This window comes from Trachurus japonicus, chromosome 5 (genome assembly GCF_045865225.1).
Source record: "Trachurus japonicus isolate A0001 chromosome 5, Traja_1.0".
NCBI classification, from domain to species: Eukaryota; Metazoa; Chordata; class Actinopteri; order Carangiformes; family Carangidae; genus Trachurus; species Trachurus japonicus.
In genome coordinates, this window is record NC_140911.1 from 6,693,368 (window position 1) to 6,709,994 (window position 16,627).

The 16,627-nt window shown below is 44.5% G+C and overlaps 1 protein-coding gene across 4 annotated transcripts in view; it reads left to right on the plus strand.

Annotated features, from left to right (window-relative positions):
* Window positions 1-16,627, plus strand: part of foxp4 (forkhead box P4) — a 111,585-nt gene that overhangs the window by 34,044 nt on the left and 60,914 nt on the right. For all 4 annotated transcript variants that reach the window (XM_085775828.1, XM_085775826.1, XM_085775827.1 and 1 more), the window contains exon 2: window positions 13,432-13,611. In XM_085775828.1, the coding sequence (XP_085631954.1) occupies window positions 13,432-13,611 (180 nt within the window). The remainder of the gene's footprint in view (window positions 1-13,431; window positions 13,612-16,627) is intronic.

Sequence of the window (16,627 nt, forward strand, 5' to 3'; positions counted from 1 at the left end):
CTTCAATTCAAACTGCAGGTTGTTTGTTTGGGTTCGCCCTTACAAACACACCATTAGGCCTTTCCCCTCTCTTCTCTGCGCTCAGGACTATTCCTGGCTCTGGCCTCAGTTTAGCTCCGGCCTGCTGCCGGGCTCACTGGAGGTCCCTGCCGGCAAACCTCAGTCCTACCAGAACCCAGGAAGATCAGAACCACAGCGCACCGCCCAGCCACCACAGTGAAACTCTAGCCTGCTTCAACCCGGCTCGCCCCACAGAAAGCCTTAAATGTCAGCTGGAAGGGTTTTAGTGTGTGTGTCCTATATAAGCGCGTCTTTTTTTCTGTTTGATAGTCGACCCGTCATGATGCAACAAGTCCACCTTTCTCTGCAAACAAACAGGTATGGGCAAGAAGAAAAAAAAAAAACGGGAGTCTTTGCGACTCACTTCTGGCTGATGAAAAAGGATTTGGGAATGAGAGATGAAAAGAGAATAAAAGAAGGAAAGACTGCGAGGCGGCAGAGAGAGAGAGAGGGAGAGAGAGAGAGAAAGAAAACAACAAAGGTGCTTAGGACAAAAGCAGTATTGTATCATTGAAATGACTTGTGAGTTGAAAGCCTTAAAAGTCCTCCCCAGAGCCAGGTCATAAAGCCCAGAGACGGGCTTGGCAGCCGAGGCCAGAGCCAGACAGGCCTGGCAGTCGAGCTTAGAGAGCTTCCAGTAACAGGAGATGTAAAAATCAATTTGCCGTGAAAAAGGTAAACAGTCGGAAATGACAAATATGCAGGTTCTTTCCATCGCTCTTTTTTTTCATCTCTTGCTATTTTCACCGTTATTAAAGAAGACAAATGCAGGGGCGCGGAGAATGACTAGTCAGGAGTCATGTGGTGAGGGATCCCAGCAACGTTCAGGGGGGAGGAGGGTACAAGCTTTTTTGCTTTTTTTTTCTTCTCCCTCCTCTTTTCCACCACCTGAAACAGACAAGCTGGACTCGTACAGTCAGCAGCCGAAACACAGAAACTCACTCATACTGGTGTGGATGTTGAGAACACACATGAGGACCAGGGACGCCCTGATTGGTCGGCCGCAGATGATGATTCAAAAAGTATGTGACCGGTGGATTAGACGAAACATGTCGGCCATCTTGAACTCTAACAAAATGTGACTGATTTAAAGGTCCAGTGTGTAAAATAAAACCGGGGTAAAACCGTGACATCCAGCGTTCAGATTTTAGTTTGCAGCGCTCACTCGCTCACTCGCGTCGGCAAAGTGACGACTTGGAGTATTTCAGGAGCATGGAGCGATGAGGTGAAGATCCAAACCATTTTACGATATGTAAAATATTGTAAAATTCTTCTTTCCTTCCGCCTTCTTCTTGGTTGGTTTATTTATGAACAGGAAACTCGCTGAACGTGCTCTCTGGCTGGCTGGATTTACCGTTCAGGCTGCCGTACAAACATGGCGGCGCAAGATGGCGACACTCTCTAAACCGAGACCCTTGCTATAAAAGAATAATTGAAAACCAAACAAATTTTATTTTATAGCGATTATAAACTTATACAAATATATTCATTGGGTCGTATATTCAGATGTTGCCACCAAACCTCGCCAATCATTACACACTGGACCTTTAATGGACCGCACAATCTGCAGTCAGTGTGTGCCGAACATGATCTGCTTATGTATCAGCTGATCGCCACTTATAGATGATCGTGATTGGTTGAGTCAGCGGTGGCGATTTAAGAGGCGGAGGTCAATACAGACATGTGGATGGAGAAATGATTGAGGGATGACGGAGGGAGAGAGAGAGAGAAGATTGAGGAGAGAGAGAGAGAGAGAAGGGGGCTGGGTCTTCGGGGGCCTGTTTGGTGGTTAGGAGCCCTCGGGGTGGGGGGTCCCGGCGGAGACCTCCATTAGTGGAGCTATCCGAGCCTGGGGGAGCCGGTGCGGTGGCGGGCCCCGCGAGGCAGGGGCCGCTCTGTTTTAGCAGCGGTTCGTCTGCAGCGCTCGTCACATTGATCCAGAGTGGAGCTGCAGCCGTAGGAAAGCTCTTTGCTGCTGAATAGGCCGAGCGGCGGCGCATCGATAAGGCAGAGTGGACCAGTGGAGCGCCCTGCACCCTGTTGGCCATTTGGTTAAGACAGACAGATCTTGTTCAATACAAACACACACACACACACATACACACAAACCCCCCCTCCAACGGCATGTTAAGTCTCTCTGCGTTTGGTGTCTGCATGCGCGCAGTTGCACATCTATACGTGCGTGTGCGTGTGCAACGATTTTGTCCTTACACAATCTAATCCTCTTTGCTTTCTCCGCTCGTCCTCCTCAGATGAACAGATCTGCTGTGACTGGCTGGGAAAAGAATGAAAGAAGGAGGGAGAAGGAGAAAAAAAGAACAAGGGGTAGAAAACAAACATGTTTCCCAGGCCCCAATTAGCCCACTTTTATTGCCCCTAGATACACTCACTCTCCCATCCTCCTCCTCCTCGCTGCCTCCTGCAGCCTCTGAAGTCTGCTTACACACAATGCTTCACATCAGCAGCTAAAAGGTGTTGAGGGGGACACGGAGACACGGAGACCCTTTTTCCCCCGTCAGAACGTCCACTTAAATCTTGTCGACGACAGCGAACCCGATCGGTAGCTGAGAACCAAACAGTAGTCCCACCGCTGTTGTCTTGTATCCACGTGTCAGCCGCGCTGTGGGATATGTGTGCTTTTTGCGGTTGTTGTGTTTGTACAACATGGAGTTTGCCGAACGCTCACAAACAAAACAGTTTGAACCGTCTGTGCAGAAGCCATCAATTCTTAATGAGATAATGACACAGCAACATACTCACAGCAGCAGCTCTGTTTACAGACCAAGACAAACCACAAACAAGACACAGACACGCTGAGCGCTTTGAGCTTTCCTCTCCTTTCCTATCCACTTTTCCTCTCGCTGCCTTCCTCCTCCTCCTCTTTCCTCCTCCTCCTCCTCTTCTCTGGCTCTGCATGGCGACTTTGTGCGTCGGCCAAAACTTAGCGAGAATAACAGGTGGAGAACATCTTGATGGTGTGTGTGTGTGTGTGTGTGTGTAAAACGTGTGTCTGTCTGATAGACACACACATACGCAGTAATGAGTCAGGCGCTATAATGTGGCCGCAGACCAGATTCCCTAATAAGAGAAGAATGTTGTCCATGGCATCCAGAGTTTTCCACTGGAATCACACATTCATCCAGCCTGTTTCCTGCCCCGGGGTCTTCCTCTCGGCATGAACAGACGAGGAGAGGGAACCCTCTGTCTCCCCTCTCCTTCTCCCTGCTCTTCCCATTGTCCCAGCTACCCCCCCTCCTCCTCCCTCCTCCCTCTCTCCACATCCTTTTTCTCATCCTTTTCATCACTTTTCCTCCCCCTCCTCCTCCTCCTCCTCCTCCTCCTCCTCCCGTCAGTATAGGGTCCGTTCATGTGTCTATACTTTCTCTCTGTTGGATTGCGCTCGTCTGGTTCTGGAGTGACACGAGCACATGACTCACAAGTGAGTCAGAGCAATTCAGACTCATTGCTGAGGAAATAGTGGTGGATTAGGAGGAGAGGTGTCTTTCTCGGACTGGTAGAGGAAAACACACACACACACATTTACACTCACACACACACACACATATATATATATATATAGAGAGAGACACATACACATAGAACTGAGTAAGAAAAAAAAATCTCAGTGGTTCAATGAATCTCTAAATTAATGGAAGTCTTTGTCTAGCTGTGGAGCAACTTTAAACAAACCAAGACAGAAGTTTAAAAAATTCACATTCAAATACTTTAACCTTGAAATCTCCCCTTGCCAAGGCACCGGCTCCCTCTTTTTTTTTTTCATCTGTTAAATGTTTGAGTGTTTGATAGTTTGAGGTCTATAGCAGAACCCGCCCGGGAATTAATGTCATTCATATGCCCTGCGGAAATTACTTTTGAAATGCATATAATCTAAAACATGCAAATGAGGCTGACTTTGTGCACCCTGTTTAATATGAATTATCATTTTCTGAATACCTATTATTACTGCGTACATTTCTCCAATTATATTGTTCTTTTTTTGTCACTTTTGCATACAGACACACACACACACACACTCACACGTGCACATCGGGAACACCAGAGATGCGCACGCACATGTGCTTGGCCCTATGCTTATCCATGCGCACACGCACACATACACATAGCAGAATGTCTTTGTGATGGGTGTATTTTAATGAGGAGTAATAAGGATAGTAATGACCCAGTCCACTTCTCTCTCTCTCCCTCTCTCCATGTATTCCTCTGCCTCTCTCGCCCACTGCCTGGCACACAGCTGTTAGTTTACATGACGCCAATGGGGAGAGTAAGAGGCATCTCATTTAAAAAGAAGAAGGAAAAAAAAGATGTAGCCGCCTTTTGCAGATTCTGCACAAACGTATGAAGTCAAGAAGTCCTTAAACAGTAAATGAAAATAACAAGGCAGGAAATACAAGTGTTGCTCATCCAATTTTCATTAACTGACTGAAATATTGATGCGTTTTAAAAGTGAACAGCGCATGTTTAGTTTGTCTCTTCCTCTTCTGTTTCTGGTGATAGAGCACTGTTATTAATGTCCTTGTCCAAGAGGCAGACTTTCTTTTTTTTTTTTTTTTTTTGGCTCTTTTCTCCTAAATTGAATTGAAGGCATCCCTTTTTCAAACGAATTACTCTATTAATTTATTTATACTGTGCCATAAATTATTCTATTAATATTAGCATGTTCCAAATTAGTATGACTTCTCTCAATGTTCCTTCTACTTCTATTAATTAGCATGCTTGTCACTATAACAAAGATTTTTCTTTCTCTGATAAATTATAAAGGAGACATTTTTTAATACAATGAGAACTGCCTGAGAAATTATTAATATTTCAGTTGTGGCCTGTAAGACAAAAGTATGAGGAGGAGAAAAGAGCAAAGAGGACAAGAAGAAGGAGAAGAAGGAGAAAACTAACAATTACATGGAATACATTATAGACTGTCACTGGTGTGCAACAGTGTTGATTTTTATTTTTGCTTTTTTGAAAGAGGAAAATGTGTGTGTGGGTGTGTTGGAGGGTGTGTGTGTGTGCAATGCTCAGGGATATCATCTTGTTTTAGCACTTTTGGATAGGATGGGAATTAATTACCTCTGTAACAGCTTGGACCAAGTTCAAAAGTACTAAAATTCAATTAATTTGAAAAGTGGACATGCTATCATTTTCTCCGCATGTCTCCTTTAAAGTCTGGCCTGTTTTTTTACTGTGGACTTATTCAATTATATTTGATTAAACTTGCTCTGATCCAATCTATTAATTAACTAGGAAATGCAAAGTGCCCGACTTGAAAGCTGATGTATAAAATTATATCATGTCCACTTTGATATTTATTTATTTATATATATTTTTTTACACCACTATTTTTTTTTTTTTTTTTTTAAATCCATTGTAGTCCCTGCTGCTCATTTTCAGGTATTATTAAATCTATTCTTCTTCTTTTTTTTATCTTCCTTGTAATGCAAATTCTGATCATAAATGAAATTATGTGTCACCTCAAGGAAACTACAACAAATTTGCCTCTTGGGAAAATCCTCTTCTTCTTCGTCTTTTACAATTTTTTTTGCCTTTTCACAGAGTAAAAATATAGATTGTCTCGTGTAATTAAAGTTAGGAAGTTAGTCATTTATTTGGTGAAGGTGGAAGATTCCAGTGTGAGGAATGGGGTGAGGATGTTTCCTTAATATGGACTGAAGCATATTCCTCTTTTTCATGTTGGTTAATGGGGCTGAGCATTCATGCACTTTTGACAGGTCACATGCACCTGCACACACACACAGACACACACTTAACACTCAAAACGCTGTAATTGTGTCTGTGTGTGCACATTTATGAATTCTTGCCAACCCCCCCATCACTTTTTTTTATTTTTTAAACACACCAGCCCAGGGGTCAGACAGATCAGATTCACCACTCACCATCTGCACGTCAACATCTGTCGCGCAAATACGAAAATTAAATCTCAGTGTACTTCAGTCTCAGTTTACTCATCTGTTTCACCTTCATGTCATTTGTCCATTTCCCCACTGACACCCTTTCATCTCTCTGTCTGAAAAATGTCTTTCTGTCTTTCCTTCCTTCCTTCTCCCCCGCTCTCCCTCCCCCACCCCCCCACCCCTCACCGTGAAGGTCATTCTAATAAAGAGCTCTCGTAGGACGGAGCTGCTAATTGCTCCGTGGCGCACTCGCTGGTTTCAGATCCAAATAAAGGCACATTGCCTTTTTTTTTTTTTCCAAGCTCCTCTCCCTCTTGCCCTCCATTCCTCCGCCTCCCCTCTTCACCTCCTCCGTTCCACCATGTTAAATACAATATGAGCATGAGCTGTGCAGACTGACCTCAGCCTCCATTACCTCTCAGGACAGGTGGAGGAGGAGGAGGAGGAGGAGGAGAGGGGAGGGGGGAGGAGGAGGGGGCAAGTATTTTTTTTTTCATCCTCATGATCACAGGATGATTTTCCAACTGGCACATGCACACGCACATTCACATGCACGGGCGCTACCTCTTTAGGAATGTACAACCCGTGATTTTAGGCTCAGATAAATGAGGTGTGCATGAAGTCCGCTCCTTCTACAAATATTTGTGTGTGTGTGTGTGTGCGAGTGTATGTGTGCATATCTTTGTGTCTGTCTTCAGTATTTCGAACAGACAGCAGTCTGCAAGCTGGTAAATCACTTACTGCACTCTAAAGGAAGGGTCGAGGTGAAGGCAGGAGTGTATGTTTGCCCCGGTCATACACACATACGGAGCGATCTCATCGGTGCGGAATGCGCTGTGTGTTTACCTATGGTTCCAGAACCCACCTGACCGAGGGAGGCTAATCTTTATGGGCTCTGTAAACAGGGACTTTGTCTTCAGAGAACTCCAGGCGGCCGAGCAGACACACAATTCACACACACACACATGCAGACGCAGACGTACGCGGCTGCACATGTGGCAGGTTCGGCCTACACGCACTGTGCAGACAATACGCTGGAAAGCACACATACTGTACACACACACATGAACACTTCACTTCAACGCCCAGACGGAGCGAGTGAGCGCCATATGGCAGACAGTCCTGCAGAAGTATAGGAGAACTCCCCATGTTTATATCACAGTCAGGGGGATTTCCTTATCACTTGGACTCTGAGCAGCACCATCGCTTCACTCCCCAACAACAACAACAGTGGCTTCTTCATTAGCCAGCTGCACAGCACACTGCAGGTCAGACTGCAGGCCTGTGCAGCGAGGCCTCCTCTCTCTTTCTCTGTGTGTGTGTCTCTTGATGATGCTCTTTGAAGCCAGCCAGCCAGTAGTAGATATTGGCCCACATCTGACTGACTATCTGTCTGCAGGATAATGGAGTTCACCTGTTAGCACTGGAGCAGGGCCAGGGCAGCCACAGACATCTAGCAGCATTAGCCCTTTTTGCTGTTAGCCAACCTGTTAGCGCTGGCTGGCGGCCAGCGTAGCCTGGAGCGCTGCTGTTAGCTGCCATAGCTTTAGCGCTGAGTGGTGGAGGACTACCTGGCTGCTCTGGGATCTGGTATCCTGCTGCATGCCTGGCTAGCGTCGAGCAGTGGCCAGCTGATGGGGGAAACAACCAAACTTGGACAGGAAAGTGATGGGGAAAAAATGTGCTGTATGTTTTTGTGTGTGTGTGAGTGAGTGTGTGCTCGCTTGTGTGTGTTATTTCTTCAGCTTTCCTCTGACCTCATTCTCTTTTATTGAAGCTAATACACGTCAGCTCAGAAATGCCACACAGATATCCCCCTATCGCTCTTCCTCTCCTTTCTCCTCCTGTTGTTCCTGTCGGCAGAATATGGCTGTAGTGCTCAGCTATAGGCTATATAGTATATATCTATGTTTTAAGCTTAGATAATTACTTTTTAAATGTAGTTAAGAAAAATGAAATTAAAGTAACTGCATCATTTTCTTAATGATCTGAATTCTTAAGTCTGAGCCGGTAAAAATGTGTGAAAAAAAAAAGCAAGCAAAAAGATTGATCTCTTTTGCAACAGCTGAACTGTGTTGTTGCAGCGGTGCACAAGAAAATTCATGAACTTTCTCTCAGAGAATAATTTGTTTAATAATCACATTTAGGGTGACGTTCGCTGTTCTTTGAATCATCAGGTCTTGACATGTGCAAAGAAGCCAAATTAGTTCTATAGTTAAATATCTGCTTGCATGAAAAGACAAAGAGGAAAAGGTGCTTAAGTAGCAGGATACAAAAGAAAGTGCTGGAAACTCTGCCCTCAAACTATGATTATACAAGAACACCTTGTCTCTGCGCCTCACCGCTGCGGTATCATCGAAAACGTTAATAACACAACCGGTGTTTACTTTCTTATTCCTTTTTCACCTTTGCACACACATCGGCATATCGGTCTGTTATATTGTTTAATTTTTGTTTTATTTAGTTCAGTGCTCCTAGTTGCCTTTTCTCACCAGGAGTGATTAATGGAGACATAAGAGCCCAGACCTGATGGTTGGGTTTGTTCTGGGGTTTGGGGTTGAAGCAGATTCCCTCAGGGCGTGTGTCACAGTTTATTTAGCGGAGGAGTCTTTGCCAACTTGCTGCGTTAGACTGAGAGAATATGGGTGTGCGGGCATTTACTAAATTATGATCTGTCTGTGTATATGTCAGCGTTCATGTCCCTATCAAAGCATGGAAATAAAAAAAAAGAGCTGCGACTCTTTTGTGACGCTGTTAAGAGACGGATCCCGCGGCTGCCGACAGTAAATAGGACACTTTGTGGACACAGTGACAAGCAACCAGGGTAATTTTTTTCATGTGTGTTTTTTAGTTTCGTGACTGTCAATTATAATGAAATAAAGCCCCTTTGGGTGTAACAGCTAAACCAAATATTTTATGAATCCACACACAGCCACTCATTGTCAACAGAGAGTGCTCCTCCAAATTCTGTTTCCTGATTACAAAACAGGTTAGAGCTCCAATTCCTCCAATTCCTGTCTCAGGAAGAGTGTCTCCTTTGTTCACAAATATTGATTGAACTATCAAAGATTATAGAAATAACCTGTGTGGATTCTATTTCAGGGTGAGGAGAAGAACTTTAATGTTTTCCAGGGTTGAACCTGCCACTAGTTACCAGGCATAACCAGAGGGAGAAAGACGGCGCTGCAGCGAGAGCAGGAGAAAGACAGATAATTCAAGAGTCAGATGAAAGTAGACAGATGATGGAGTGTAGATACTGGTACAGACAATTTTTCCCTCACCCCCACCCACCCTCCCCCCCTCCCTCCCTCTTTCTCTCTCTCCTCCCCACACTTTCCCTCCCACCCTTATTCCCTCAGTTCTTTGCCTAATAAGCAGCGTTCCTGTGAGCTGATGCAAGGCGGAGGAAACAGAACAGGCGTTCTGGGACCGCTGGAAATATTCCCACATGAGGCATAACATGATAAAGACTTATTATCTCACTAAGCTGCTGTAAACACAGATGCACACATAAATGCACGCTGTACACAAGTCTCTCTGTCTCACAAACACACACTCAAACACACACACACACACACACACACATTCAGAGAAAGTGAAAGTGGTCCGGCTTTAGGTTTTCTGACGAGCGGTGACCAGGAGGAATCTGACAGAGCCAATCCCTCCAACAAAGCCTGAGAGTCAGCCGCGGCGAGGCCAGCTCACTGGGCATTTGGCTTTCGGCGTGTTTGAACTCCACACATACACACACACACACACACACATAGAGACACACACACACATACACACATACACACACACGCCCTAAAAGCAGTGGGAAGGAACAGACGGGAGAGTTTTCTGACTTTGTGATTATTATTAGTGCTAAATTTTGGGAACATCTGAACAAGCGTACGTGTTGAAACAGGAACTCGTCCCAGCTCCATCTCCTCTCCGCTCATCAATCACACCAGACACACACATAAACACATGCACCTAACATTTGCTGTGAGCTAATCCATTACAGTTCAAAGGTAGGTGTCAGCCTCTTAGACAAACACACACACACATGTATATACCAGAGTCATCAGAAACATGTTGAGTCCCATTTCCCTTCTTGTCTTCTCCATCCCAATTAAAAGGCAAAGGAGGCCTTTTATTTCCCTCTCCTCCAAACGCATTCTTTATCTCTCTGATCTGCGCTCCTCCCTCCCTCCCCTCCCTCCCTCCCTCCCTCCCTCCCTCGCTCGCCCGGTCCCCTCGGGGTAGTGGGAATGTCTCTCCCCACACTCTCTCAGGTCAGGGGTTCAGCTGGAGGGGGTCTGAGCATGCAGAGAGAACCGGGAGAGGGAGAAAGAGACGCAGCGGCGGGTTGAGGCAGGCCTCTGCACGGGGCAGCTCCTCCTTCGCTACCAGAAACACTTAAACTTAAAGCAGTGCATGTGTGTGTAACTGTGTGTGTGTGTGTGTGTGTGTATCACAGCCTTAATACTTCAGGGTTAGATTTATGCCCCTGCCTTTTTCCCGACCTCCATTACACCAGCTTATATACACCCATTACAGGATATGACAGAGTACACACCCTTCAGAGGAGCATACCACATTGCCTGTGTGTGTCTGTGTCAGTGTGTGTGTGTGTGGAAGAGGAAGAGAGGGCATGCGCTCACGACGTCTTTACACACTCCCCACTTTCCCATTAGGTCCTTGTCCACCTGCGAGCTCTGCTGTCTCTCTGTCTGTCTTTATCTCTGTCCCCCTCCTCATTGCTAATAAGGTCAATGAGGAAGAGTAAGAAGCAGATTCAGTACAGTACATTACAGCTCAGTGCAGTGCAGCTCAGTGCAGTGCAGTATAGCATAGTGTAGTGTAGTGTAGTGTAGTGTAGTGTGGGCTCTGCCTCTGCTCTGGTAGCAGGCCGGTGATTCATGCTCAGTGAGACGTGTGATGATGTGAGGAGTTTCTACTGCGGTACAAAGTCAGTGGACTGTGCGCTGGGATCTGTTGATCACTCAGCACTATGCTTTGCTTCATAATATTACCTCAGGGAGCAGTTTGACCTAGCGGGGGTCTGACTCTGGACGGACGGACGGAGGCGGGGAGGAGGGAGAAGAAGAAGAAGAGACAAGTGAGGTTGCAGATTAAGTGACTTAGCTTTAAATGTCACAATAATGCTCTATACTTTCTAAGACTGAACTTCACAGGCAGATGGGTGCCAGGTGGGAAAGGAGGGAGGAAAAATAGTTGTGAAACCTGCTCATAAGCACCTGGTACCCTGATGGTTTATTGACCTAAATAAAAAATAAAACATCTACTGTACAGTACAGTATGCAGACATGTTGGATGTAAAATGCAGTTCAACTTCTGCAGGTGCAGTTATTGTAGAGACGTAGTTTAAACACTTCTTGTCCGTGGTAAAAGTTGAGATCACCTTGAAAAGTTCAGATATTTCAGTAAAAAAATTTTTTAAAAGACTTCCGAAGTCACTTATTATTATTGACCTTTATTGTTTCATCTGAAACTGACACTCGTGAACAGACTTTACGGCTCAAAACACTGAAATATGTGAAATATGACATCTGAGAAAAATCCACAGCAACGCGACGTGCTTCCAGACATTTCTTGGGTTAAACCTTTAGACCTCACTGATTTCAAAGTAAGAGCCTTTTCTTTTTTTGTGAATATAATTTTTAAAATGTCTTGTTTTCCCAGAGCATTGGCACAAAAACTCAGTTCTTCTTCTTCCTTTTCTTCTCCGTTGTATTGAGGCAACAGCAGAGAATTCAGTGATGCCTCAGAGGAAAAGAAAAGTTAGATTCCCCCATGAAATGCCTTTTATTGTTTCCCCAGAAGGCATGTGTTGTACGCCTCTGAAAGACTCACACACACACACACAGGTGGCGCGTAAGAATGTCTCGATGGCGTTTTGTGTACCCACTCCGGGTTGCTGAAATAAAAGCAGTAGAACTTTCCCCCTTTAAAAACTCGGCGCTTGTGTGTGTTAATTTCTAAAACTGGATGAGGCAGAAAGACGAGATTGAGCTTGTCATTAGGAGTTCACAGCCTGCGTGCTTGTCTGAAGGTTTGTTTTGTTTTCTATCAGCTGCCTTGTGGTGTGTGTTCTGTGCACATTTATATATATATATATATGTGTGTGTGTGTGTGTGTGTGTGTATGTGTGTCTCTGCTCTGCTCCCACGCTCCGGCTGCCTAACGATGGCAAAATGTGCCTGTGTGTTTGCGAGGCAAAAAAAACAACAACACATCCAGGAACGGCTCGTTTTGTCGGGTTTTGTCGGAGGGAACACGCTCTAATTAGAGAGGCCCCTATGAAGGTGCATCAAACAGATCTGTCTCAAAGACCAACCTGCTCATGGCTCACACACACACAGCAGCGCACACATGCCACCTCTGATTATTGGAGAAATGTGTGTGTTATTTAACTATATAGCAGAGTATTAACTGCCTTGTCAGTTCAGATTTGCTGCACGTCTGATCCAAATCTATGGAAACGCTCCTCGGGACTCATTTACATGCATACAATACCAAAAAAAAAGTGTCTGCTTCAGGTGTTGCTTTGTGGCCACTTGGGCTTGTTTGTGTGTTAGCTGGTTCATGACCAAAAGCCCTTTTTCACAAAGTACACACACATACACACATACATACCAACACTACCAAGAGGAGGCTATCAGGCCAAGCTGCCAAGAGGTGTCTTATACGTTTCCGCTTATTTTGAAAAGACAAAAATGGAATATAAAATTGACCTTTAAGGTGTTTTACCATAATATTACTGAAAATGTGACTTTTAATTATTTTTTAAAGAAATTGCCAAGAGGAGACTTAGATCTCTGAGCGATGTGGACCTCCACATACTGCAGTGGAGCTGTCTGTTGTTAACAAACACTCATTAGGTGAATGAATGGGCACAAAGACTTTCTCAGTTTCTTTCAAAAAATGGATAATATAACTTTAGAGTTATCATTATTTATTTTAAAGTCTCTGTAACACAAATTTTATTTTAAAAAATATATAAATAATCATGGCCACATTTGAGAGTAAATGATTTCTATTGAAGAAGTAACATGGCTGCATGCACTAATATCAAGTTCTGCAGTATAAGCAATAACATTTACTTTAAACCAGCTTTAATATAGATCCAAATCTATGGAAACGCTCCTCAGCACATGCATACAATACAAAAAAAAAGTGTCTGCTTCAGGTGTTGCTTTGTGGCCACTTGGGCTTGTTTGTGTGTTAGCTGGTTCATGACCAAAAGCCCTTTTTCCACAAAGTACACACACACATGCACACACAATACACGCCTCTATCTCAGTGTGTGTTTACTTTACTTTCCTGCCCTTGTTTGTTCACTCAGATGGGAGCAGGCTTTCTGCACAAACTGCCCAGGTCACTTTTGTCTCAATCTCTGTGTTGTCTCGCTCCTCACCCCTCCCCTCCCTCCTCTCAGGTGCCAGTGATGATGGTGGAATCAGCCTCTGAGACCATTCGAACGACGCCGTCCAACCAGAACGGAGTCAGCAGCCTCAGTAGCCAATCAGATGGAGGGGGAGGTAGAGAGGGCGGCTCGAACGGAGACGCCAATGGAGAGATCAGTCCAGTCGACTTACTGCACCTGCAGCAACAACAGGTGTGTGTGTGTGTGTGTGTTTGTGTGTATGTGTGTTATGTGGGGCACATGTCATGCAACTATTTAACAGTTTGTTTACCTGCCTACCTGTACGTTTGTGCGCCTGAGACTTGTTTTGCAGCACCGCCCCTCTTGTGCAACTTGGTACATGCAGTATATATGATACTTTACCTAGAACATCATGTACACACACACACACACACACACACACACACACACAGGTGGTTACATAATGCACAGATGTGACAACATGCAGTCAGACACACTCTGGTAATTGTCAGCCTCGCATGTGCAAACGGTGAAAAGCTCTGACAGGTTGGATCGTCGTGCTTTAATTATCCACCGCTCCTAATTTGCCAACTAACTCCACAGGGAAAAAGTTCACCATAATAATTCGCACACACACACACATACACACATACACACACACACATGGTTCCTACTGATGCATTATTATTACACATGACTGGCTGAGAGAAAGAAGCTGTTAGAGCTACCTGCAGCTCTGCCGAGGTGAGAAGCCATTTTGTCCTGTTGTGTGGATCATACATTCACTACAGCATGCACACACAATCTATGTAGGATACACATGCAAGTGTGTGTGTGTGTGTGTGTGTGTGTGTCACAGTTGTGCAGAGGAGTCATTCTGTTTTATTTTTTCAATGATCAATCAAGCAGTGTTTGTGCGTGTTTGACACGTCAGCATGTAGTGTCTCCAGTAATGCGATTTATCTTGCCTCCTGTGCGTCAGTTCTCCCTCCAAACACACACCCCCATCCCCTCACGCACACACACACACACACACCCACACGTGCGCACGCATACACGCGCACACACACACTGGCCACTGTGTCAAATGGAATTTCCAAACTTCCCGGAACGTCTTGGATGAAATTCTACATTTTTATTTCTCATTCCCCCAAAAATCCACATAGCTCTTCTCTGATTGCTCTCTGAAGGACCCAGGCCTTCGCACACACACTCACACACTCACACACACATGCACACACGCAAATGTTTTTTCAACCAGAGGTCTCTACATTAGTCATTTGTCCATAACCACATAAGAATGTCTGCAGAGTTTTGTCATCTAACGATGGAAACTCACTGAATCATGTTTTTCAGTCACTGATGTGGCTGCAGATTAAGAAAGAAGAAATTCTCCTGTTTATGCACCGGCTCTATGAAACATGAAGCAATATTTATATCCTTCTCACCCTCTGGTTCTGTATACCTACTGTATTTATAAAACGGAAAGGACAAATCCGGCGATCTGATTGGTTGTTAGCCGTGGTGGTATAATGAGCATATACCACGGCTACTACTCTAAAGCCTTATCACAGCATAGGCTAGATCACTCCGCGTCAGGCACGTACACTGTAAAAAAAAAACTGTAAAAAAAACGATGACAGCACTGGCAGCAAAGTTTCCAGACAGATACCGTAAAATTATAGTAGGATCACAGAACATAGATAACTGTAAAAATACAGAGTAGATGTTACAGTCAAAAGTCATTAAAATACAGTGTATTATAGTTGATAAATGCCCATTATACTGTAAAATGACATACATATTAGGTCAAAAATCATTGAAAACCAGCTACCGACTGGTATGAATGGAAGTTGTTGTCATGTATCCATGGCAATGTACTCTCGCAGTCGGTAGCAAAAGAAAGTCGGTGTTCTTACGATGTTAACAAACAGACTAAAGTAGTTGAATTAACATGTTTTAAGGTTAACTTTCACCTCCGGGGTTGGGTTAACAGTGGTAGAGTGGATTGAGCAGTGACTTTCACCTGAGGAAAAGATGACATGCAGACTAGAGCTAACGTCTGGAGAGGTGGGACTATTTTTTTCACAGTGGGGCTATTTTTATTGGATAGGCCTAATAGGCTATTTCTGGTTGAATAAAAACTACATGAAATTGATTGCGTATTCCTCTTTCATATTGCCATTATTGGTAACCGTTTTATAAAAGCAATAGCCTATATCAAATATGTGTATAAGAGGGTCACTGTGAGTTCTGGGCTCACCGACCGACCGACTCACCAGCTGAGTTTCTAGTTGAGGAAACCCAGAGAGGAAAAAAAAAAAGAAGAAAAAAAAATCAGGGTTTCCTCCCTGCTGCTAAAATTATTCCCACTAATTATAATGATGGAGCCGTAGGTGAATGAAGAACACTCAAGTCCCTTCACTCCTGTCCTGCTCTCCCTCCTCCTTCCTCTGACTGCATCCTCACCCTGCTTCCTCAGCAACCTTCAGCCGAGGACACACACACACACACACACACACACACACAGACACACACGGCCATGCACAAATGCACACATATAAACACTAAACCTGTAGCTCGTACAAAGCAGGTCTTTATTCTCTTGGACGTGTCTTTGCTCTCTATGTTTTTGCACCCGTGTGTGTGTGCGTCCCTGTGTGTGTGTGTGCGCATGCTGGAATTTCCTCTCTTGAGCGGGTTACCAACCACAAACATACATCCCTCTCTCTTTCCATCTTTTTCTCTTCCTCTCTCTCTCACTGTACTCCTTTTTTTTTTCCTCCTGCTATCCGCTGCGGACCATGAAAGACAAGCACAACCTTTCCTCCAGATCCAAACCCGACCTCACAAAAACTGTTACAGTACATCCACACACGCACACAGAGACACACAGCAATAAGTACACAGTCATTTATTGTAGTAATTTCCCACTTTAAGCTTCAGGTTAAACTCAGTTTGCACAAATTAAACAGATTTAATTTGATTTGACACAGTTTTATATATCGATTCCTGTGGATGTAATTATTACGATGCACAAGAATCATCAGCATCATGTTCCCACACGTGTGGATGACTAATATCATAATTTGCTGTTATGCTCTATCTCTGTGTGTGTGTTTCTGTCATCTCTGATCAGTTTTACCTCCTACCCCTCTCCACCCTCGACCCTCAGTCCTTCACCAGCCCCCTGAATCAGATGGGGGTTCTGTGCCAGTGAGCACTGTTGAGTGGCTTCTCTGATACC